Source organism: Entelurus aequoreus, linkage group LG17 (genome assembly GCF_033978785.1).
Source record: "Entelurus aequoreus isolate RoL-2023_Sb linkage group LG17, RoL_Eaeq_v1.1, whole genome shotgun sequence".
In the NCBI taxonomy this organism is placed as follows: Eukaryota; Metazoa; Chordata; class Actinopteri; order Syngnathiformes; family Syngnathidae; genus Entelurus; species Entelurus aequoreus.
The window spans coordinates 19,592,437-19,616,075 of NC_084747.1; the positions used below are offsets into that span (position 1 = coordinate 19,592,437).

A 23,639-nucleotide genomic window follows, 5' to 3' on the forward strand; every position below is an offset into this window, starting at 1 on the left:
GTAAAAATGGATATTTAAATAAAAAAAACTGGTCTTCCTCTAACAAAGATCATCTATAAATATATTAATGTAAGGATGAATATTTAATAAACACTAGTCTTCCTCTAACAAAGATAATCTATAAAGATTATATTAATGTGAGTAGAGATAAATATATTTCCTAAAAACACTGGTCTTCCTCTAACAAAGATCATCTATTAAGATTCTAATGTGAGTAAGGATGAATATTTCATAAAAAAACGGGTCTTCCTCTAACAAAGATCATCTATAAAGATTATATTAATGTGATAAAGATTAATATTTCATTTAAAAAAACTGGTCTTCCCCTAACAAAGATCATCTGTCAAAGTGACGAGCAGCTCAGACATATTTCCCCGCAGGAAATCAGTTGCTTCTTATCAGGAACAAGTTTTTCAAATGATTTTTGTTGTCAGTTTTATTTCTGAGAGTATTGTTGTGTGCAGACATCACATGACCTTTCATTAGTTATGGTCATGTGACGTGTGGCCACGCCCCTCAGGAGAACATCTTGGAGAACTTGGGTCGGAGCATTTCCATGCCTTTGCTCTGCTGCAGCGTCTGCGGCAGACTTCCCGTCGCCATGATGGCCTGGTCCACTTCGTCCAGCAGCTCCGCTCCAAACTCTGCCTTCACACCTTCCCGCCACGCCACCAGCTTGGGACGGCCCGCAAACACGTCCAGGCCGCTGCCCACGGGCTGCCGGGACGACGACACATTTGTAAACATTGTACTTCCTGTTTAGGTTTGCAAACATTGCACTTCCTGTGTAGGTCTGCAAACATTGCACTTCCTCTTTAGGTTTGTACACATTTCACTTCCTGTTTGCTTTGCAAACACTGCACTTCCTGTTTGCTTTGCAAACACTGCACTTCCTCTATAGGTTTGTACACATTTCACTTCCTGTTTGCTTTGCAAACATTGCACTTCCTCTTCAGGTTTGCAAACATTGCACTTCCTCTTCAGGTTTGCAAACACTGCACTACCTCCTTAGTTTGCAAACAGTGGACTCCCCGTTTAGGTCTGCAAACCGTGCACTCCCCGTTTAGGTCTGCAAACCGTGCACTCCCCGTTTAGGTCTGCAAACCGTGCACTCCCCGTTTAGGTCTGCAAACCGTGCACTCCCCGTTTAGGTCTGCAAACCGTGCACTCCCCGTTTAGGTCTGCAAACAGTGCACTCCCCGTTTAGGTCTGCAAACATTGCACTTCCTGTTTAGGTCTGTAGACATTGCACTCCCCGTTTAGGTCTGCAAATACCGCACTCCCCGTTTAGGTCTGCAAATACCGCACTCCCCGTTTAGGTCTGCAAATACCGCACTCCCCGTTTAGGTCTGCAAACACTGCACTTCCCCTTTAGGTCAGTAAACAGTGCACTTCCTGTTTAGGTCTGCAAACAGTGCACTTCCTGTTTAGACCAACTAGCTTGTTGCTGGATTAGCGCTAATTTCATCTCACAACATTGGAGTCAGCTGACCGGTCACATGACTACCTGCAGGATTTCCGCGTACGCCACGATGTCGGCCACAGAAATCTGCTGGCCGGCGACGAAGGCTCGGTCCTGGAGGAACTTCTGCTCCAGCAGGTCCAGGGACTCGTTGAGATCGGCGACGGCGTTGTCCATCTTGTCCTTGGGCACCTCGTGTCCCATGACCACCGTGTAAAAGGTCTACAGGGGACACGGGTCAAGGCAAATGTGTGAGTTGGCCTCATGGCTGCAAACAGGAAGGGGGCGGGGCTCTCACCCTGAGCAGGAAGACCATGGACCCGTGCGCTCGCAGGTTCATGTGCTGCCACGACAGATACTCGTTAACCCGCGCTCGCCGGCGCAGGTCCACCGGGTACCAGTGGTCCGGCAGAGAGGAGGCGTGCTTCTCGACCAGGTACTGCAGGATGGCCACGCTGACAAGGTGGAAGGCAGGTTAGAGGCGGGGATCAACACAGGAAGTGGCTTTGGGAAGGTTGTGTGCTACCTCTCAGTTAGGACAAAGTCGCCATCCTTCAGGACTGGAACTTTCCGGATTGGGCTGAGCTTGCCAAATTCTTCGCTGAACTGCTCCCCTGAGAGAGTGAGAGAGAGAGAGAGAGAGAGAAAGACACACACACACACACACACACACACACACACACACACACACACACACACACACACACACACACACACACACACACACACACACACACACACACACACACACACACACACACACACACACACACACACACACACACACACACACACACACACACACACACACACACACACACACACACACACACACGTCAACCTTTGATCCCGTCTGCTCATGTTCGACAGTGGCAAAGGCGCAGACAAATGATCAAAAAAACACATGCAAAAAATTTAAATATTGCAGAAATAAGAATGTTTCACTCACAAACGCTGCAGGAGAGGAAAAAAACGCAAAAGCAAAATGCTGCAAATGTTCAAAACAAATTCCCAAAAACGGAGTAAAATTCACCAACAAAACAAAAGTTTGCCTGACCTGCATTACATTTGTCTTTAAATTAGTGCTTTCAAATGATTAATACTTTATCAGATTAATCACACTTTCAAATTTGGATTAATCGTGATTAATCACAGTAAATTACTTGCTTAAATAACCTAAATGACCCTAAAAAAAGACCCCGATATTTTGACCCAAACACAATTTCATCACCAGAATGTTGTACACAAACACTTTTAGAAAACATTTTACAATTATATACATATATAAAAACATATATTAATGTGGAAAATTTCTGTTTTTAAAAAATCCACTGCATTATTAATGCAATATTTTTTGTGATTAATCACAATTATTTTGCACAGCAATTGATAGTACAAATGTTTGTTTAATTGGAGGTAAATGACCTCAAAATATATTACTTGTTATAATAAAACAATAATTATATAAAAATATTAAGTTTGTGTGGAAAAAATTTTTTTTAAATCCACTGTGTGATTATTGCAATATTTTTTGTGATTAATCACAATTATTTTTGACAGCAATTGATAGTAAAAAAATGTTTGTTTAATTAAGGTAAATGAGCTCAAAATATATTACGTGTTACAACAATAACCATGTAAATATATTTTAAAAAAAATATCAAATGTGGAAAAATTATATTTTTAATGCAATATTTTTTATGATTAATCAAATAAGTTAACTAATTTGACAGCAATTGATAGTACAAATGTTTTTTTTTAACTGAGGTAAATAACTTCAAAATATATTACTTGTTAAAACACAACAATAATTATATAAACATGTAAAAAATATATTAAATTCATGTGGAAAAATTCTGTTTAAAAAATTCACTGCGTGATTAATACAAAATGTTTTGTAATTAATCACATAATTATTTTTGACAGCAATTTATAGTACAAATGTTTGTTTAATTAAGGTAATGAGCGCAAAATATATTGTTATATATAACAATAATTATATAAATATATTAAAAAATATTAAATTTATGTGGAAAAATTAAGTTTTTAAAACATCCACTGCGTGATTAATGCAATATATTTTTTGTGATTAATCACAATTCTTTTTTGACAACAATTGATAGTAGAAATGTTTGTTTAGTTAAGGTAAACGACCTCAAAATATATTACTTGTTATAATAACAATAATTATATAAATATATTTAAAAAATATATTAAATTCATATGGAAAAATTATGTTTAAAAAATCCATTGTGTGATTAATGTAATATTTTTGTGATTAGTCACATGATTCTTTTTGACAGAAATTTATAGTACAAATGTTTGTTTAATTAAGGTAAATGATCTCAAAATATAATTACTTGTTATAATATAACAATCATTATATAAATATATACAAAATATATCCAATTCATGTGGAAAAATTCAATTTTTAAAAAATCCACTGCATGATATTTTTTGTGATTAATCACAATTATTTTTGACAGCAATTGATAGTACAAATGTTTGTTTAATTGAGGTAAATGATTTTAAAACATATTACTTGTTTGAATATAACCATTATATAAAAAATAAATACATGTGGAAAAATTCTGTTTTTAATATTTTTTGTGATTAATCACATAAGTTAACTCATTATTTCTTGACAGCAATTGATAGTACAAATGCTTTTGTTTAATTAAGGTAAATGACTTCAAAATATATTACTTGTTAAAATACAACAATAATTATAGAAATATATAAAAAAAATATTAAATTAATGTGGAAAAATTCTGTTTAGAAAATCCACTGCATGATTAATGCAATATTTTTTGTGAATAATCACATTATTTTTGACAGCAATTTCTAGTACAAATGTTTGTTTAATTAAGGTAAATGAGCACAAAATATATTGTTATAATATAACAATAATTATATAAAAATATATTAATGTAGAAAAATTCAGTTTTTAAAAAAGCCACTGCATGATTAATGCAATATTTTTTGTGAGTAATCACATAATTATTTTTGACAGCAATTTCTTGTACAAATGTTTGTTTAATTAAGGTAAATGAGCTCAAAATATATTGTTATAATATAACAATAATTATATAAAAACATATTAATGTGGAAAAATTCAGTTTTTAAAAAATCCACCGAGTGATTAATGCAATATTTTTTGTGATTAATCACAATTATTTTTGACTGCAATTTCTAGTACAAATGTTTGTTTAATTAAGGTAAACGACCTCAAAATATATTACTTGTTATAATATAACAATAATTATATAAATATATAAAAAATATATATTAAATTAATATGGAAAAAGTATGTTTAAAAAATCCACTTCATGATTAATGCAATGTTTTTTTAGATTAATCACAATTATTTTTGACAGCAATTGATAGTACAAATGTTTTTGTTTAACTAAGGTAAATGAGCTCAAAATATATTACTAGTTAAAATACAACAATAATTATGTAAATACCTAAAAAATATATATTAAATTCATGTGGAAAACTTAATTCAATATTTTTTATGATTAATCACATGAGTTAACTCGTTATTTTTGACAGCAATTAGTTGTAAAAATGTTTTTAACACAGAGTGGTAAAAATCGCTAGCATGTCTGGCTAACTTCCATTTTGTTCCGTCAACTTGCAGCGTTCCTCTCATGCACTTGTTTTTGGGCTTGTTGCGCCTTTTTTGGCACCTAAGACATTTGTTTTTTGGGTTTTTTTCTCCCGTTTGTGAAAAATTCTACCTCCAACCTCAACAAGAACACAAACCAAACCGTTGTTTTGGAAGTCATTGAACAGTGCTACTATTTCTGTCCACATAAACAGCCTTTGCTACACGTACCTTGCGCCAGGTCGACGAGTTTAAAGGTAAAGGGGATGTTGGCGGCTTTAGCGAACAGGTACAAAGACCTGCAGGGCTGAGAGCGCAGGTCCAGGTAGAACTCCATCTCGTCCCGGGTCAACTTTCACACTGATGCTGATTGATCGCAGCGGCGGGGAAGGACACCCTGCAAGCCCCGCCCACTACACTTCCTGGCCAACAGGGGAGAAGATGCCCTGCAAGCCCCGCCTACGGCGCCTCCTGACCAATAGGATGGAGAGAAAGTGGAGTCATCCGGTGACGTAACAAAGTCGTCAATATTCCTGTCAACACACAGAAAAGTCCACTCATTAATGTGTTTATACTCCTCTTAAGTACGTTAAATACATAATACATATTATTAAATACATATTATGTATTATTAAATACATATTAGATTATGACATTAGATCAACGTCACACAATAACTGCACTAGTCTAAAGTTGACCAGTTCTTTATGCCGAGTTGTTGGTTTAGTTCAGTGCTTCTAAATAATGGAGTTGCAATAAGTACACCTCTGCATAACAGTGTGTCCTAAAAAGAAGTTAAAAAAAAAAAAGAAATACGATAAACTTACAACAAAATAACAACTTGATTAACTTTATTTTTTAGTCTGTGACAGGAAAAATTTGAAGTGCATCAATTTGCCAGGAATTGCTAATGTTAGCCTGCTAACCAAGTAGCAAGTCAGATGACTCTGAGGTGCTTAAAAAGTTAGCACGTGTCAAGTGCCAAGTTATATCGCCGGGGGGAAAAATGCAGACGCTAAAATGCGAGCAGTTAGCATGTTTCATGTACGAAGTTTTATGACTCTGGGGTATTCGACTGAAAAATTGATTTAAAAAGTCTGCATGTGTCAAGTGCCAAGTCATATCACCCCAAAACAAGCTAGCTTGCTCACTTTAGCATGCTAGCAGTTAGCATGTGTCAAGCACCAATAATTTATATGACTCTGAGGTGTACAGCTGCAAAAATTGGCTAAAAAGAAAAGTAAGCAAGCATGTGTCGAGTACCAAGTTAGCCTGCCTAAAAAAAGTTAGCATGTTAGCAGTTAGCATGTTAGCAGTTAGCATGTGTCATGTACCAAGTTATTTGACTCTGGGGTATTCGACTGAAAAAGTGGTTAGCATGATAGCAGTTAGCATGTGTCATATACCAAGTTATATGACTCTGGGTTATTCGACTGAAAAATTGGTTGAAAAAGTTAGCATGCTAACCGCTAGCATATGCCAAGTAGCAAGTCATATCGCTCTGAGGCATACAGTTGCATAAATTGGCTAAATAAAAGTTAACATGTGTCAATTACCAAGTTAGCCTGCCTAAAAAAAAGTTAGCATGCTAACATTAGCATTCTAGCAGGTAGCATGTGTCATGTACCAAGTTATGTGACTCTGGGGTATTCGACTGAAAAATTGGTTTAAAAAGTCAGAATGCTAAACTTTAGCATGTTAGCAGTCAGCCTGTGTCATGTACCAAGTTTTTTGACTCTGGGGTATTCGACTGAAAAATTGGTTAGCATGCTAACAGGTAGCGTGTGCCAAGTAGCAAGGCAATTGATTGAGGTGTTTGGCTGCAAAATTAGTTTAAAAAGTTAACGTTTAATTATTGGACTTTACGATTTTGGGCTGGGGAAAAAAAAGCTAAAAAGTTAGCATGTGTCAAGTAACAAATTATATGACTGAAGTGTTTTGGCAGTAAAATTATCTAAAAAAAAAAAAAAAAAAGTTAGCATACCAACAGTTAGCATGCTAACAGTTAGCATTTGTCAAGTACCAAATTATTTGACTTTACGGGTTTTGACCGGGAAAAAAAGGCTACAAAGTTAGCATGTGTCAAGTAACAACTTATATGACTGAAGTGTTTTGGCTGTCAAATTATCTAAAAAAAAAAAAAAGTTAGCATGCTAACAGTTAGCATATGTCAAGTACCAAGTTATTTGACTAAGGTTTTTGGCTAGAAAAATGGCAACAAAAAAAAGTTAGCATACCAACAGTTAACATGTGTGGATAATGCATATGTTTAAGAGCTATTTCTTTATTCATAATCATGTTTGAATCAGCTCATATTTTTTTCCTTAATTTTACTCTGTATACTAGTTTCTCTTTGTCTTCAGATTGCCTGGTTAGACAGGGTCGTAAACCATCAGGAATGTGAACACAACCCCCAAGTCTCTCTTCTTATCAGTGTTGGGGGGGGGGGGGGGGCTTTCTTTGTGTGAAAAGAGTTGCTTTTTGCCTGTGGAATGCCAGATCAACTTGGGCTACGCATTTGGATGTGTTGTTCGAGGCTGGTCTCTATTCTCAAATATTTGACAATAAAATTACAAAATACCTATTCTATGGTTGGTGGTACCTTTTGAGTTCAGCTGATATGTCATTAAGGAACTTGGGACTGACCAGCGTTTTACATCCCACTTGGAGGAACATCTGGTCAAACGCAACACATGCTAACAGTTAGCATTTGTCAAGTACCAAATTATTTGACTTTACGGTTTATAGCTGGGGAAAAAAGGCTACAAAGTTAGCATGTGTCAAGTAACAACTTATATGACTGAAGTGTTTTGGCTGTGAAATCATCTAAAAAAAAATAAGTTAGCATGCAAACAGTTCGCATGCTAACATTTAGCATATGTCAAGTACCAAGTTATTTGACTAAGGTTTTTGGCTAGAAAAAATTGCAACAAAAAAAAAGTTAGCATACCAACAGTTAACATGCTAACAGTTAGCATTTGTCAAGTACCAAATTATTTGACTTTACGGTTTTTGGCTGGGAAAAAAAAGACTACAAAGTTAGCATGTGTCAAGTAACAACTTATATGACTGAAGTGTTTTGGCTGTAAAATTATATAAAAATAAATAAATAAAAAGTTAGCATACCAACAGTTAGCATGCTAACAGTTAGCATAAGTCAAGTACCAAGTTATTTCACTAAGGTTTTTGGCTAGAAAAAATTGCAACAAAAAAAAAGTTAGCATGCTAACGTTAGCAAGCTGCCTGCTGTCACGCAAACAAACTGGATAACCTGATGTCTGTTTCAAATAAAAGCCAGCTATTTTGTTAGATAAAAGTCTAAGTGTTGCAACACCCAACACACACACACACACACACACACACACACACACACACACACACACACACACACACACACATGCACACACAAACACACACACACACAGGGAGGACAAAGAATTCCTGGCTTGCACTGAACAGGAAATAGTTGTGTCCTCCTGGGAATCCGAGGTTGCAGTAATGGAGGACAGAGGAGTGAAAGTGGTCATGAGTGGAGTGTGGGGGTATAGCTCAGTGGTAGAGCATTTGACTGCAGATCAAGAGGTCTCCGGTTCAAATCCGGATGCCCCCTGTTTTTGTCCGGTTCTGGACTGGGGACTGTACCACAAAGCAGGCAAGACTATTTAAGAGTGAAACGTTTGCTGGTTGGCGGCCACTGTGGACACACGAGGTCTTGCAGTTGTTATCCATCTTGGTGAAAGTTCATGGATGGTTCCGTGTGGAACATTCCAGAAGGTCACTGTGAAGGAGGACAAGATGTCAGAGGAGCCAGCAGGACGTGTTTGGAGCGCTGGGCTGCTCTTACCTTCCTGCGCGTGAACTTCCTGCGAGGCTTCTTGGTGAGCTCGTCCTCCAGACGACTGACCTCGCAGCTGAGCTCCAACTCCTTCTTCTGCATGACGTCCTTCTCCAGCCACAGAGTCATGTTCTCCTGCAGCATCATCTGCAGCTGTGTCATCTTCTTGCTGTTCTGAACTCTCTCCTCCTCCAGCCTCTTGGACAGCTTGTCCTCGAACACCACCTCCATGTTGCTCATCGTCTCAGCGATCATGCTGCCAGGTCACACCACAGCTTACTTCACTCATGTGTCACTCAGGTGTCACCTAGTGTCACTCAGGTGTCACCTAGTGTCACACAGGTGTCACCTATATCACACAGGTGTCACCTATATCACACAGGTGTCACCTGTATCACGCAGGTGTTACCTAGTGTAACACAGGTGTCACCTATATCACACAGATAATACCTACTGTCACACAGGTGTCACCTATATCAAACAGGTGTCACCTAGTGTGACAAAGGTGTCACCTATATCACACAGATGTTACTATATCACACAGGTGTCACCTATATCACACAGGGGTCACCTATGTCACCTATATCACACAGGTGTCACCTATATCACACAGGGGTCACCTATGTCACCTGTATCACACAGGTGTCACCTATATCACACAGGTGTCACCTATATCACACAGGTGTCACCTGTATCACGCAGGTGTTACCTAGTGTCACACAGGTGTCACCTATATCAAACAGGTGTCACCTAGTGTGACAAAGGTGTCACCTATATCACACATATGTTACTATATCACACAGGTGTCACCTATATCACACAGGGGTCACCTATGTCACCTATATCACACAGGTGTCACCTATATCACACAGGGGTCACCTATGTCACCTATATCACACAGGTGTCACCTATATCACACAGGGGTCACCTATGTCACCTATATCACACAGGTGTCACCTATATCACAAAGGTGTCACTTAGTGTCACACAGGTGTCACCTGTATCACACGGGTTTCACCTTGTGTCACACAAGTGTCACTTAGTGTCACACAGGTGTCACCTATTTCACACAGGTGTCACTTAATGTCACACAAGTGTCACCTATATCATACAGGTGTCACGTAGTGTCACACAGGTGTCACCTAGTGTCACACAGGTGTCACCTAGTGTTACAAATGTGTCATCTATATCACACAGGTGTCACCTATATCACACAGGTGTTACCTAGTGTAACACAGGTGTCACCTATATCACACAGGTGTCACCTTTATCACACAGATAATACCTAGTGTCACACACGTGTCCCCTATATCAAACAGGTGTCACCTAGGGTGACAAAGGTGTCACCTATATCAAACAGGTGTCACCTAGTGTGACAAAGGTGTCACCTAGTGTCACACAGGTGTCACCTATATCACAAAGGTGCCACCTAGTGTCACCTATATCACACAGGTTTCACCTAGTGTCACACAAGTGTCACCTAGTGTCACACAGGTGTCACCTATATCACACAGATGCCACCTATATCACACAGGTGTCACCTAGTGTCACACAGGTGTCACCTATATCACAAAGGTGCCACCTAGTGTCACCTATATCACACAGGTTTCACCTAGTGTCACACAAGTGTCACCTAGTGTCACAGAGGTGTCACCTATATCACACAGGTGTCAGCTAGTGTCACACAGGTGTCACCTATATCAAACAGGTGCCACATGAAGTGTGTCATCTAGTGTCACACAGGTGTCATCTAGTGTCACGTACTTACAAAACCTAAAAGCAGTGAAGTTGTCACGTTGTGTAAATGGTAAATAAAAAGAGAATACAAAATGAAGTTTCTCAGTGTGAACGTTAAATATCTTGTCTTTGCAGTCTCTTCAATTGAATATAAGTTGAAAAGGATTTGCAAATCATTCTATTCTGTTTTTATTTACGACTTACACAACGTGACAACTTCACTGCTTTTGGGTTTTGTAATTCTAGTTAATGTAGTGTGTCACCTAGTTAGTGTAGTGGGCCATGTTGTTCTGTTGTGTGTCACCTTGTGTCACATAAGTGTCATGTAGTTCATCTAGTGTCACATAAGTGTCATATAGTTCATCTATTGTCACATAAGTGTCATATAGTTCATCTAGTGTCACATAAGTGTCATATAGTTCATCTAGTGTTACATAAGTGTCATATAGTTCATCTAGTGTCACATAAGTGTCATATAGTTCATCTAGTGTCACATAAGTGTCATATAGTTCATCTAGTGTCACATAAGTGTCATATAGTTCATCTAGTGTTACATAAGTGTCATATAGTTAATTTAGTATCACATAAGTGTCATATAGTTCATCTAGTGTCACATAAGTGTCATATAGTTAATTTAGTATCACATAAGTGTCATATAGTTCATCTAGTGTCACATAAGTGTCATATAGTTCATCTAGTGTTACATAAGTGTCATATAGTTAATTTAGTATCACATAAGTGTCATATAGTTCATCTAGTGTTACATAAGTGTCATATAGTTAATTTAGTATCACATAAGTGTCATATAGTTCATCTAGTGTCACATAAGTGTCATATAGTTCATCTAGTGTCACATAAGTGTCATATAGTTCATCTAGTGTCACATAAGTGTCATATAGTTCATCTAGTGTTACATAAGTGTCATATAGTTAATTTAGTATCACATAAGTGTCATATAGTTCATCTAGTGTCACATAAGTGTCATATAGTTAATTTAGTATCACATAAGTGTCATATAGTTCATCTAGTGTCACATAAGTGTCATATAGTTCATCTAGTGTTACATAAGTGTCATATAGTTAATTTAGTATCACATAAGTGTCATATAGTTCATCTAGTGTTACATAAGTGTCATGTAGTTAATTTAGTATCACATAAGTGTCATATAGTTCATCTAGTGTCACATAAGTGTCATATAGTTCATCTAGTGTCACATAAGTGTCATATAGTTCATCTAGTGTCACATAAGTGTCATATAGTTCATCTAGTGTTACATAAGTGTCATATAGTTAATTTAGTATCACATAAGTGTCATATAGTTCATCTAGTGTTACATAAGTGTCATGTAGTTAATTTAGTATCACATAAGTGTCATATAGTTCATCTAGTGTCACATAAGTGTCATATATATATATATACATATAAGGGACGGCGTGGCGAAGTTGGTAGAGTGGCCGTGCCAGCAATCGGAGGGTTGCTGGTTACTGGGGTTCAATCCCCACCTTCTACCATCCTAGTCACGTTCGTTGTGTCCTTGGGCAAGACACTTCACCCTTGCTCCTGATGGGTGCTGGTAGCGCCTTGCATGGCAGCTCCCTCCATCAGTGTGTGAATGTGTGTGTGAATGGGTGAATGTGGAAATAGTGTCAAAGCGCTTTGAGTACCTTAAAGGTAGAAAAGCGCTATACAAGTATAACCCATTTATCATTTATTTATATAGTTCACCTTGTGTCACATAAGTGTCATATAGTTAATTTAGTATCACATCAGTGTCTTATAGTTCATCTAGTGTCACATAAGTGTCATATAGTTCACCTTGTGTCACATAAGTGTCATATAGTTCACATTGTGTCACATAAGTATCATATAGTTCATCTAGTGTCACATAAGTATCACATAGTTAATTTAGTATCACATCAGTGTCTTATAGTTCATCTAGTGTCACATAAGTGTCATATAGTTCACCTTGTGTCACATAAGTGTCATATAGTTCACATTGTGTCACATAAGTATCATATACAGCCGAGTCATACCAAAGACTATAAAAATGGGACCCATAACCTCCCTGCTTGGCACTCAGCAACAAAGGGTTGGAGTTGGGGGTTAAATCACCAAAATGATTCCCGGGCACGGCGCCGCTGCTGCCCACTGCTCCCCAAGGGGATGGGACAAATGCAGAGGACAAATTTCACCACATCTAGTGTGTGTGTGACAATCATTGGTACTTTAATCTTTAATCTTAATCTTAATATAGTTCATCTAGTGTCACATAAGTGTCATATAGTTCACCTTGTGTCACATAAGTGTCATATAGTTCACCTTGTGTCACATAAGTGTCATATAGTTCATCTAGTGTCACATAAGTGTCATATAGTTCACCTTGTGTCACATAAGTGTCATATAGTTCACCTTGTGTCACATAAGTGTCATATAGTTCATCTAGTGTCATATAGTTCATCTAGTGTCACATAAGTGTCATATAGTTCACCTTGTGTCACATAAGTGTCATATAGTTCATCTAGTGTCACATAAGTGTCATATAGTTCATCTAGTGTCACATAAGTGTCATATAGTTCACCTTGTGTCACATAAGTGTCATATAGTTCATCTAGTGTCACATAAGTGTCATATAGTTCACCTTGTGTCACATAAGTGTCATATAGTTCATCTAGTGTCACATAAGTGTCATATAGTTCATCTAGTGTCATATAGTTCATCTAGTGTCACATAAGTGGCATATAGTTCACCTTGTGTCACATAAGTGTCATATAGTTCATCTAGTGTCACATAAGTGTCATATAGTTCATCTAGTGTCATATAGTTCATCTAGTGTCACATACGTGGCATATAGTTCATCTAGTGTCATATAGTTCATCTAGTGTCACATAAGTGGCATATAGTTCACCTTGTGTCACATAAGTGTCATATAGTTCATCTAGTGTCATGTAGTTCATCTAGTGTCACATAAGTGGCATATAGTTCACCTTGTGTCACATAAGTGTCATATAGTTCACATTGTGTCACATAAGTGGCATATAGTTCATCTAGTGTCACATAAGTGTCATATAGTTCATCTAGTGTCATATAGTTCATCTAGTGTCACATAAGTGGCATATAGTTCACCTTGTGTCACATAAGTGTCATATAGTTCATCTAGTGTCACATAAGTGTCATATAGTTCATCTAGTGTCATATAGTTCATCTAGTGTCACATAAGTGTCATATAGTTCATCTAGTGTCATGTAGTTCATCTAGTGTCACATAAGTGGCATATAGTTCACCTTGTGTCACATAAGTGTCATATAGTTCATCTAGTGTCATGTAGTTCATCTAGTGTCACATAAGTGTCATATAGTTCACCTTGTGTCACATAAGTGTCATATAGTTCACATTGTGTCACATAAGTGGCATATAGTTCATCTAGTGTCACATAAGTGTCATATAGTTCATCTAGTGTCATATAGTTCATCTAGTGTCACATAAGTGGCATATAGTTCACCTTGTGTCACATAAGTGTCATATAGTTCATCTAGTGTCACATAAGTGTCATATAGTTCATCTAGTGTCATATAGTTCATCTAGTGTCACATAAGTGGCATATAGTTCATCTAGTGTCATATAGTTCATCTAGTGTCACATAAGTGGCATATAGTTCACCTTGTGTCACATAAGTGTCATAAAGTTCATTTAGTGTCATGTAGTTCATCTAGTGTCACATAAGTGGCATATAGTTCACCTTGTGTCACATAAGTGTCATATAGTTCACATTGTGTCACATAAGTGGCATATAGTTCATCTAGTGTCACATAAGTGTCATATAGTTCATCTAGTGTCATATAGTTCATCTAGTGTCACATAAGTGGCATATAGTTCACCTTGTCACATAAGTGTCATATAGTTCATCTAGTGTCACATAAGTGTCATATAGTTCACCTTGTGTCATATAAGTGTCATATAGTTCACCTTGTGTCATATAAGTGTCATATAGTTCACCTTGTGTCACATAAGTGTCATATAGTTCACCTTGTGTCACATAAGTGTCATATAGTTCATCTAGTGTCACATAAATGCCATATAGTTCATCTAGTGTCACATAAGTGTCATATTGTTCATCTAGTGTCACATAAGTGTCATATAGTTCATCTAGTGTCACATAAATGTCATATAGTTCATCTAGTGTCACATAAGTGTCATATAGTTCACCGAGTGTCACATAAATGTCATATAGTTCATCTAGTGTTACATAAGTGTCATATAGTTCATCTAGTGTCACATAAATGTCATATAGTTCATCTAGTGTCACATAAGTGTCATATGGTTCATCTAGTGTCACATAAATGTCATATAGTTCATCTAGTGTCACATAAGTGTCATATGGTTCATCTAGTGTCACATAAGTGTCATATAGTTCATCGAGTGTCACATAAATGTCATATAGTTCATCTAGTGTCACAAAAGTGTCAAATATATAGTTCATGTAGTGTGTCACCTAGTGTCACATACAGTAAGTGTCACCTAGTTAGTGTAGTGTGTCATGGTGTTCTGTTGTGTGTCAGCTATAGTGTCATGTCAAGTGTCAGGTTGTATCTAATGGAGTGTCATGTGGTGTCACGTAGAGGTTACTTAGTCTTGTCTCTCTGCGCGTCCTCCGTCAGCTGCTTATTGGCGGCGTCCTGCTGCTTCTTCTGAACCACCATCTTGTCTAGTTCACCTTGTGTCATATAAGTGTCATATAGTTCACCTTGTGTCATATAAGTGTCATATAGTTCACCTTGTGTCACATAAGTGTCATATAGTTCACCTTGTGTCACATAAGTGTCATATAGTTCATCTAGTGTCACATAAATGCCATATAGTTCATCTAGTGTCACATAAGTGTCATATTGTTCATCTAGTGTCACATAAGTGTCATATAGTTCATCTAGTGTCACATAAATGTCATATAGTTCATCTAGTGTCACATAAGTGTCATATAGTTCACCGAGTGTCACATAAATGTCATATAGTTCATCTAGTGTTACATAAGTGTCATATAGTTCATCTAGTGTCACATAAATGTCATATAGTTCATCTAGTGTCACATAAGTGTCATATGGTTCATCTAGTGTCACATAAATGTCATATAGTTCATCTAGTGTCACATAAGTGTCATATGGTTCATCTAGTGTCACATAAGTGTCATATAGTTCATCGAGTGTCACATAAATGTCATATAGTTCATCTAGTGTCACAAAAGTGTCAAATATATAGTTCATGTAGTGTGTCACCTAGTGTCACATACAGTAAGTGTCACCTAGTTAGTGTAGTGTGTCATGGTGTTCTGTTGTGTGTCAGCTATAGTGTCATGTCAAGTGTCAGGTTGTATCTAATGGAGTGTCATGTGGTGTCACGTAGAGGTTACTTAGTCTTGTCTCTCTGCGCGTCCTCCGTCAGCTGCTTATTGGCGGCGTCCTGCTGCTTCTTCTGAACCACCATCTTGTCCTCCAGAGCCACCAGCTGTCCCGCCTGCTGGTCCAACTGCTTGGCTGGGGGGCGACAAGACAAGATGGAGGAGGAGTCCCCTCACAGCCAGACGGCGAGCCTCACCTTGCGTGTCGATGACGGCGTCCAGCTCGCTGATGCGATGGTGCAGCTGCTCCAGCTGCTTCTTGAGCTGCTCCATGGTCTCCTTGTCCTTCTCGCTGGCCTCCTGCTGCTGCTCCACCTGCTCCATCAGCATCTCCACCCTCTTGTCCTTGGTGTCCAGCGCCCGCTTCAAGTACCTGGTCACGTCGTCCTTGTCCTTCGTCAGCGCCCGCAGCTCCGACATCAGATCCAGGACGTGGTTCTCCAGCTCGCCGCATTTCGACTGACACCTGCAACGTGACAAAATAATATCATTAAATTTCAATATTTTTATAGTGAATTCAAGCAGAAGCTTGTGGATGGCTACCAAAAGCGCCTTATTGCAGTGAAACTTGCCAAGGGACATGTAAGCAAATATTAAAGGCCTACTGAAAGCCACTACTACCGACCACGCAGTCTGATAGTTTATATATCAATGATGAAATCTTAACATTATAACACATGCCAATACGGCCGGGTTAACTTATAAAGTGACATTTTAAATTTGCCGCTAAACTTCCGGTTCGAAACGCCTCTGAGGATGACGTATGCGCGTGACGTAGACCGGCGAACACGGGTATGCCTTCCACATTGAAGCCAATACGAAAAAGCTCTGTTTTCATTTCATAATTCCACAGTATTTTGGACATCTGTGTTCGTGAATCTGTTGCAATCATGTTCATTGCATTATGGAGAAGGAAGCTGAGCAAGCAAAGAAGAAAGTTGTCGGTGCGAAATGGACGTATTTTTCGAACGTAGTCAGCAACAACAGTACACAGCCGGCGCTTCTTTGTTTACATTCCCGAAAGATGCAGTCAAGATGGAAGAACTCGGATAACAGAGACTCTAACCAGGAGGACTTTTGACTTCGATACACAGACGCCTGTAGAGAACTGGGACAACACAGACTCTTACCAGGATTACTTTGATTTGGATGACAAAGACGCAGACGTGCTACTGTGAGTATGCAGCTTTGGCTTCTAAACATTTGATCGCTTGACCGTATGTGCGCAACTTTTTTTTGCGTATGTACGTAACTTTTTTAAAATATATAAGCTTTATGAACCTTGGGTTAGGTGAACGGTCTTTTGGGCTGAGTGATTGTGTGTGTTGATCAGGTGTTTGAATTGTATTGGCGTGTTCTATGGAGCTAGGAGCTAGCTGAGGAGCTAGGAGCTAGCATAACAAACACGCAGGTGTTTTTATGCAGGATTAATTTGTGGCATATTAAATATAAGCCTGGTTGTGTTGTGGCTAATAGAGTATATATATGTCTTGTGTTTATTTACTGTTGTAGTCATTCCCAGCTGAATATCAGGTCACCCCCGGCTCTCACAGCATCTTCCCTATCTGAATAGCTTCAACTCCCCACTAGTCCTTCACTTGCACTTTACTCATCCACAAATCTTTCATCCTCGCTCAAATTAATGGGGAAATTGTCGCTTTCTCGGTCCGAATCTCTCTCACTTCATGCGGCCATCATTGTAAACAATGGGGAACTTTGCGTATATGTTCAACTGACTACGTCACGCTACTTCCGGTAGGGGCAAGCCTTTTTTTTATCAGATACCAAAAGTTGCAATCTTTATCGTCATTGTTCTATACTAAATCCTTTCAGCAAAAATATGGCAATATCGCGAAATGATCAAGTATGACACATAGAATAGATCTGCTATCCCCGTTTAAATTAAAAAAAATCATTTCAGTAGGCCTTTAACATTGCTGTATGTATACTTTTGACCCAGCAGATTTGCTCACATTTTCAGTAGACCCATAATAAATTCATAAAAGAACCAAACTTCATGAATGTTTTTTGTGACCAACAAGTATGTGCTCCAATCACTCTATCACAAAAAAATAAGTGTTGTAGAAATTATTGGAAACTCAAGACAGCCATGACATTATGTTCTTTACAAGTGGATGTACAATTTTAACCACGACTGTATGTCCAACACTTTTTTGGGCATATCGATGTAAATATCAGTAGCTTCCTTTCCCCAGGTGGGTATTGGTATCGGTTCGATACTAGCGTGACGAATCGATACGTTTGTGGTAAACCTCTCTCTCTCTCTTTCTCGCTCTCTCACTCAGGCCCACTCCTGGTCCCCTGACTTCATTTGTCACCCACATGTGCCTGCAATGGAAGTTATTGTTGACATTTTTATACTTACATTTTTCTTATTTTGCACTTATTCGGGGTATTGTGTGTATTAAATGTAAAAAGGAATTGCTTTCAATTAAATGCATTATAATTAGGGCTGTCCAAAATAACGAGTTAACTCATGTGATTAATCACGAAAAATTATCGCGTTAATCATGCATATACGCAGATTAATGATGCATTTTTATTATTATTTTTTTTTCATTTTAAAATACACCCAAACGGGACTTGAGATAAAAGTGTTAGCACGTTTTGAGCAAATAAATTATGTGCATTTAGGTGGAATACTTTAAAAAAATTGTAATATTCTGACAATAAAATTGCATTTGTGTCTAAATATTGAGCTCTTGTTTTATTAAAAAAGATAGTATTAACCTGTGATTAATAATGATTAATCCACATTTAAGTGTGATTAATTTGATTTGAGAACAAGTATCATTTGACAGCACTAATTATAAAGCTCCAAAGCATTCACACATTTGTTTTTTCTTCTTCTTCTTCTTCTCCAGATTTTGGCACGCTCTACCTTCCACATTTTTCATCCGATTCAAGCCGTTCCAACTTCAAACTGTTCAGCCTATCCGGGAATCGCGGGCTTTCCCTTGACCAATTCCAAAAATTCCCAGATTTCCCAGAATTCCAGGTTTTCCGGGACATTTTTCCCATTAAAAATGAATTGGCCTTTTTTCAATCTTCCACCATTTCCACATTTTTCAACCGATTCAAACCATTCCACCTTCAACATATTCCACTTATCTTGGAAATTCTAACTATAATTTGTCTAAATTCAAAAAAATTCCAGGAATTCCCAGATTTCACTTTTTTAAAAACCCTTTTTTGACCCTTTTTTCTAGCGATTACTCCTTCCACATTTTTAAATCCACTTCAACCGTTTCACCGTGCAAACATTCCTCTTAATCAGGACAAAAAACTAAGTTATTTTTCCCAGTTTTCACAAAATTCCTGGAATTCCTTAATACCATTTCTCAATAAAAAATGTTACTACTACAACATTTCTCGACCAATTAGAAAAATTCCAAAACCAACCATTTCAACTCATTCAGACCATTCAAGTTTTTTTGTTTTTTTTACCATTTTCCCAAAAATTCCAGCTTTACCCGAAATTCCCAAATTTCCATGAAATTCCCATTTAAATGAATGGGACATTTTTCAAAGTTCCACAATTCCCACATTTTTTATCCGATTCAAACAGTTCCAACTGCAAAATATTCAGCCTGTTCAAAATTGTGTGCTCTCCTTCGACAATTTTTAAAAATTCCCGGATTTCCAGGAATTCCCAGTTTTCAGGGACATTTTCCCCATTCAAAATGAATTGTCCATTTTTTAAACTTCCACAATTCGCGCATTTTTCAACCGATTCAAACCATTCCAACATCAACACATTCAATTCATCCAACTAACACTTTCCCAAGTTCCAAACCAAATGCAGTTTTTCCTGGAAATTCCATCTCTTCAACATTCAAACTATTCTTACATTCATACTACATTCTGTCAGCATTTCAGTTCAACTTCAGCATTGGAGCATTCATACTCAATTCCTTCAGGAATTGCCTCATCTACTTGCTATATATTATTATAGTGGACATTAGTTATTAAAAACTATTATAAATACAGTATTCCTGTGTCATCACAGACATAGTAACTAACTGGAGGCAAAGTAACAAAATGATTATGATGTGTAAATATCCGTATCGGCTACACTGGCTGTTCATACTTGATATTCGATAATAACAAAAGTCTCATAATTGCTCAGGCCTACATTCTGGGTGAACCACTGCTAAGCTAATGCTAAGTGGCTAGCATAGAGCAGGGGTGTCAAACTCATTTTAGATCGGGGGCCACATGGAGAAAAATCTACTTCCAAGTGGGCCGGACTGGTAAAATCACGGCACGATAACTTAAAAATAAAGACAATATCAGATTGTTTTCTTTGTTTAGAAATAGAACAAGCACATTCTGAAAATGTACAAATCATAATGTTGTTGGGGTTTTTTTACACTTACATGTTGCGGTTAATAATTTATTTGTCGTTATTTATATTTTCTGAATAAATTATGTGATAATGTTGGTGTTAATTTTCAATCCATCAAGATAAAAAAGTTATATCAAAATCTAATTACGGGATGTTATTTATGTAGTTATATCATTTTCCTCGACTGATGTACTAACATCATGTGGTTTATTTTGTACATATGTAGCATCATCTACGAAAACACAAAGAATTGCTATTGCGACATCTAGTGGACACATTTAGAACAGCTGTTTCTTTCATTCAAAAATGTCAAGTTAATTTTTATACTTAGCAAACTCATCCCGCAGGCCGGATAAAACCTGTTCGAGGGCCTGATCCAGCCCTCGGGCCATACGCTTGACACCCCTGGCCTAGAGGCTAGTTTACGCATTATATTAAGACTTTGTTACTTTCTAGTAACAGCTTATGGCATCACATGATGTAAAAACAATACAATAATGTTTAGGTTCGGTTGTGTGCACAACTTATAACTTATCAGCAAGTGTTTTCTGAGCTTCTTGTCTTTTTCTTCGTTCTTCTCTCAACTTATTGGTGTCAGTAACAGAACATGTGACGTCACATCCGGTGTCCCACACAATTGAGTTCCCAGGACCCTTACTAGCGGGCAACTATTATAAATACATTATGCTTGTGTCATACTCATCACAGTCATAACAACCAATTGGCGAAAAAGTCACACAATTACTCAAATATTTTTATGTGTAAATATCCGTATCGGCTACACTTGCTACTTTTTGGGTGAACTACTGCTAAGCTAATGCTAAGCGGCTAGCATAAAGGATAGTTTATGCATTATATTAAGACTTTGTTTCTTTTCAGTAACAGCTTATGGCATCACATGATGTAAAAACAATACAATAATGTTTAGGTTGGGTTGTGTGCACAACTTATAACTTATCAGTAAGTGTTCTCTGAGCTTCTTGTCTTTTTCTTCGTTCTTTTCTCAACCTCCCGGTGTCAATAACATAACGTGTGACGTCACATCCTGTGTCCCACACAATTGAGTCCCCCCCGGACGCTAACAAGCGAGCCCCATGTTTGTCTTCTAACTTACTTATCCAGCTGATCCTCCAAATGTCGGATTTGTGTCAGGTACAATTTATCAGTGTCCAAAATCTCGGCGACTTCTTCCGCCATCTTCACGCTGTTTATTTTATAATGTCCTTAATTTCGCTGTTTTGATGTTAACTCTTTCACAACAAAAGCATTGGCAACAGTGCTGCGTTCAGGCACCGCTAGTTTTTTTTGTTTTTTTTATCAACACGTTTTTAAATTGAATTAAAGCGTCACATTTAGTCGTGTCGTTGCTCAAATTGAAAACATCAAGGTGTTTTTTGACGTCACAGCTCTTTTTTTTTTTTTAAACAAAAATGACGACGTCTTTTTGTTGTCAATGCAACTGCAGTTCTGATGGTCGCCAGCAGAGGTCAGCAGACACCGTTGGCTTCAAATCAACTTCTGAAACGTAAACAAAACCTTCCTAAATGTTGTTAATTGCTGACTCAGAGTTACTGTGCTCTGCAGTATTGCACCGACTGGAAAACAATAAGGTCACATTATCACTATTATTATGTATTGTTTTATGATTTTTAGACTTTGTAACACAAGTCCAACTATCCCAAATCAACTATATGAATGAATGCTGTCATAAAACAATAAAGTAAATGTTGGAACGCTTACACTTGATATATATATATATATATATATATATATATATATATATATATATATATATATATATATATATATATATATATATATATATATATATATATTAAGAGATCAATAAATGACTGCAGACCATAATAATAACACGTTAGCGATTAATAAACCTTTACTCTTGTTTTTGTGAGCCAAATTGTTTGTTGTCATAGATCCTGTGACAGCTGCGCTCGGTGTGATGCACCACTCGGACAAGATATCAGCAACACATATAAATATATACTTGTTGGTCATATTTTTGTCGTCTTTTCGTATTAAAATTGGTTTGTTAGTTGGGAAGCAAAATCAAATGAGGTCACATTATTAAGGATCTACAAGAGCCAAAAGCAGTGAAGTTGTCACGTTGTGTAAATGGAAAATAAAAAGAGAATACAATGATTTGCAAATCCTTTTCAACTTATATCCAATTGAATAGACTGCAAAGACAAGATTATATGTTTTTTTTTTGCAAATAATCATGAACTTAGAATTTAATGGCAGCAACACATTGCCAAAAAGTTGTCACAGGGGCATTTTTACCGCTGTGTTACATGGCCTTTCCTTTTAACAACACTCAGTAAAGGTTTGGGAACTGAGGAGACACATTTTTGAAGTGGAATTATTTCCCATTCTTGCTTGATGTACAGCTTAAGTTGTTCAACAGTCTCCCTTCTTCTATTTTAGGCTTCATATTGCACCACACATTTTCAATGGGAGACAGGTCTGGACTACAGGCAGGCCAGTCTAGTACCCACACTCTTTTACTATGAAGCCACGCTGTTGTAACTCGTGACTTGGCATTGTCTTGCTGAAATAAGCAGGGGCGTCCATGATAACGTTGCTTGGATGGCAACATGTGTTGCTCCAAAACCTGTATGTACCTTTCAGCATTAATGGTGCCTTCACAGATGTGTAAGTTACCCATGCCTTGGCCACTAATACACCCCCATACCATCACACATGCTGGCTTTTACACTTAGCACCTAGAACAGTCCGGATGGTTCTTTTTTCTTTGGTCCAGAGGACACGACATCCACAGTTTCCAAAAAAAATTGAAATGTGGACTCACCAGACCACTTTTCCACTTTGGATCGGTCCATCTTAGATGAGCTTGGGCCCAGCAAAGCTGGCGGCGTTTCTGGGTGTTGTTGATAAATGGCTTTGGCTTTGCATTGTAGAGTTTTAACTTGCACTTACAGATGTAGCGACCAACTGTAGTTACTGACAGTGGTTTTCTGAAGTGTTCCTGAGCCCATGTGGTGATATCCTTTACACACTGATGTCGCTTTTTGATGCAATACCGCCTGAGGGATCCAAGGTCCGTAATATCATGGCTTACGTGCAGTGATCTCTCCAGATTCTCTGAACCTTTGATGATATTACAGAATGTAGATGGTGAAATCCCTAAATTCCTTGCAATAGCTGGTTGAGAAATGTTGTTCTTAAACAATTTGCTCAGGCATTTGTTGACAAAGT

General features: G+C 37.6%; 2 protein-coding genes and 1 non-coding gene across 3 annotated transcripts; 1 reads left to right on the top strand and 2 right to left on the bottom strand.

Annotated features, from left to right (window-relative positions):
* Nucleotides 1-412: 412 nt before the first annotated feature.
* On the bottom strand, nucleotides 413-5,498 carry LOC133632618 (glutathione S-transferase theta-3-like). The gene is made up of 5 exons (XM_062025135.1): nucleotides 5,304-5,498; nucleotides 1,989-2,076; nucleotides 1,761-1,917; nucleotides 1,508-1,684; nucleotides 413-717 (listed from the first exon to the last, which is right to left on the bottom strand). The coding sequence occupies exons 1-5, from the start codon at nucleotides 5,407-5,409 to the stop codon at nucleotides 517-519; spliced, it is 729 nt and encodes a 242-aa protein (XP_061881119.1). The 5' UTR covers nucleotides 5,410-5,498; the 3' UTR covers nucleotides 413-516.
* A 149-nt stretch (nucleotides 5,499-5,647) lies between these two features.
* LOC133632619 (myosin heavy chain, cardiac muscle isoform-like) lies at nucleotides 5,648-21,651 on the bottom strand. Its single transcript, XM_062025136.1, has 5 exons — nucleotides 21,517-21,651; nucleotides 16,231-16,499; nucleotides 16,046-16,169; nucleotides 8,917-9,163; nucleotides 5,648-8,850 (listed from the first exon to the last, which is right to left on the bottom strand). Exons 1-5 carry the CDS (start codon nucleotides 21,597-21,599, stop codon nucleotides 8,848-8,850), a joined length of 726 nt encoding a protein of 241 aa, XP_061881120.1. The 5' UTR covers nucleotides 21,600-21,651; the 3' UTR covers nucleotides 5,648-8,847.
* On the top strand, nucleotides 8,611-8,682 carry trnac-gca (transfer RNA cysteine (anticodon GCA)). The gene has a single exon. It is a non-coding gene; the product is annotated as a tRNA-Cys (tRNA).
* Nucleotides 21,652-23,639: the final 1,988 nt, after the last annotated feature.

Coding starts and splice junctions, on each gene's coding strand:
- LOC133632618 (XM_062025135.1), bottom strand. CDS start 5,409: ATGGAGTTCTACCTGGACCTGCGCTCTCAGCCCTGCAGGTCTTTGTAC. Junction 1,918..1,988: donor GACTTTGTCCTAACTGAGAG/GTAGCACACAAC, acceptor CCACCTTGTCAG/CGTGGCCATCCTGCAGTACC. Junction 1,685..1,760: donor CCATGGTCTTCCTGCTCAGG/GTGAGAGCCCCG, acceptor TGTCCCCTGTAG/ACCTTTTACACGGTGGTCAT.
- LOC133632619 (XM_062025136.1), bottom strand. CDS start 21,599: ATGGCGGAAGAAGTCGCCGAGATTTTGGACACTGATAAATTGTACCTG. Junction 16,500..21,516: donor TTGGAGGATCAGCTGGATAA/GTAAGTTAGAAG, acceptor GTCACGTTGCAG/GTGTCAGTCGAAATGCGGCG. Junction 9,164..16,045: donor GCGCAGAGAGACAAGACTAA/GTAACCTCTACG, acceptor GTGACCTGGCAG/CATGATCGCTGAGACGATGA.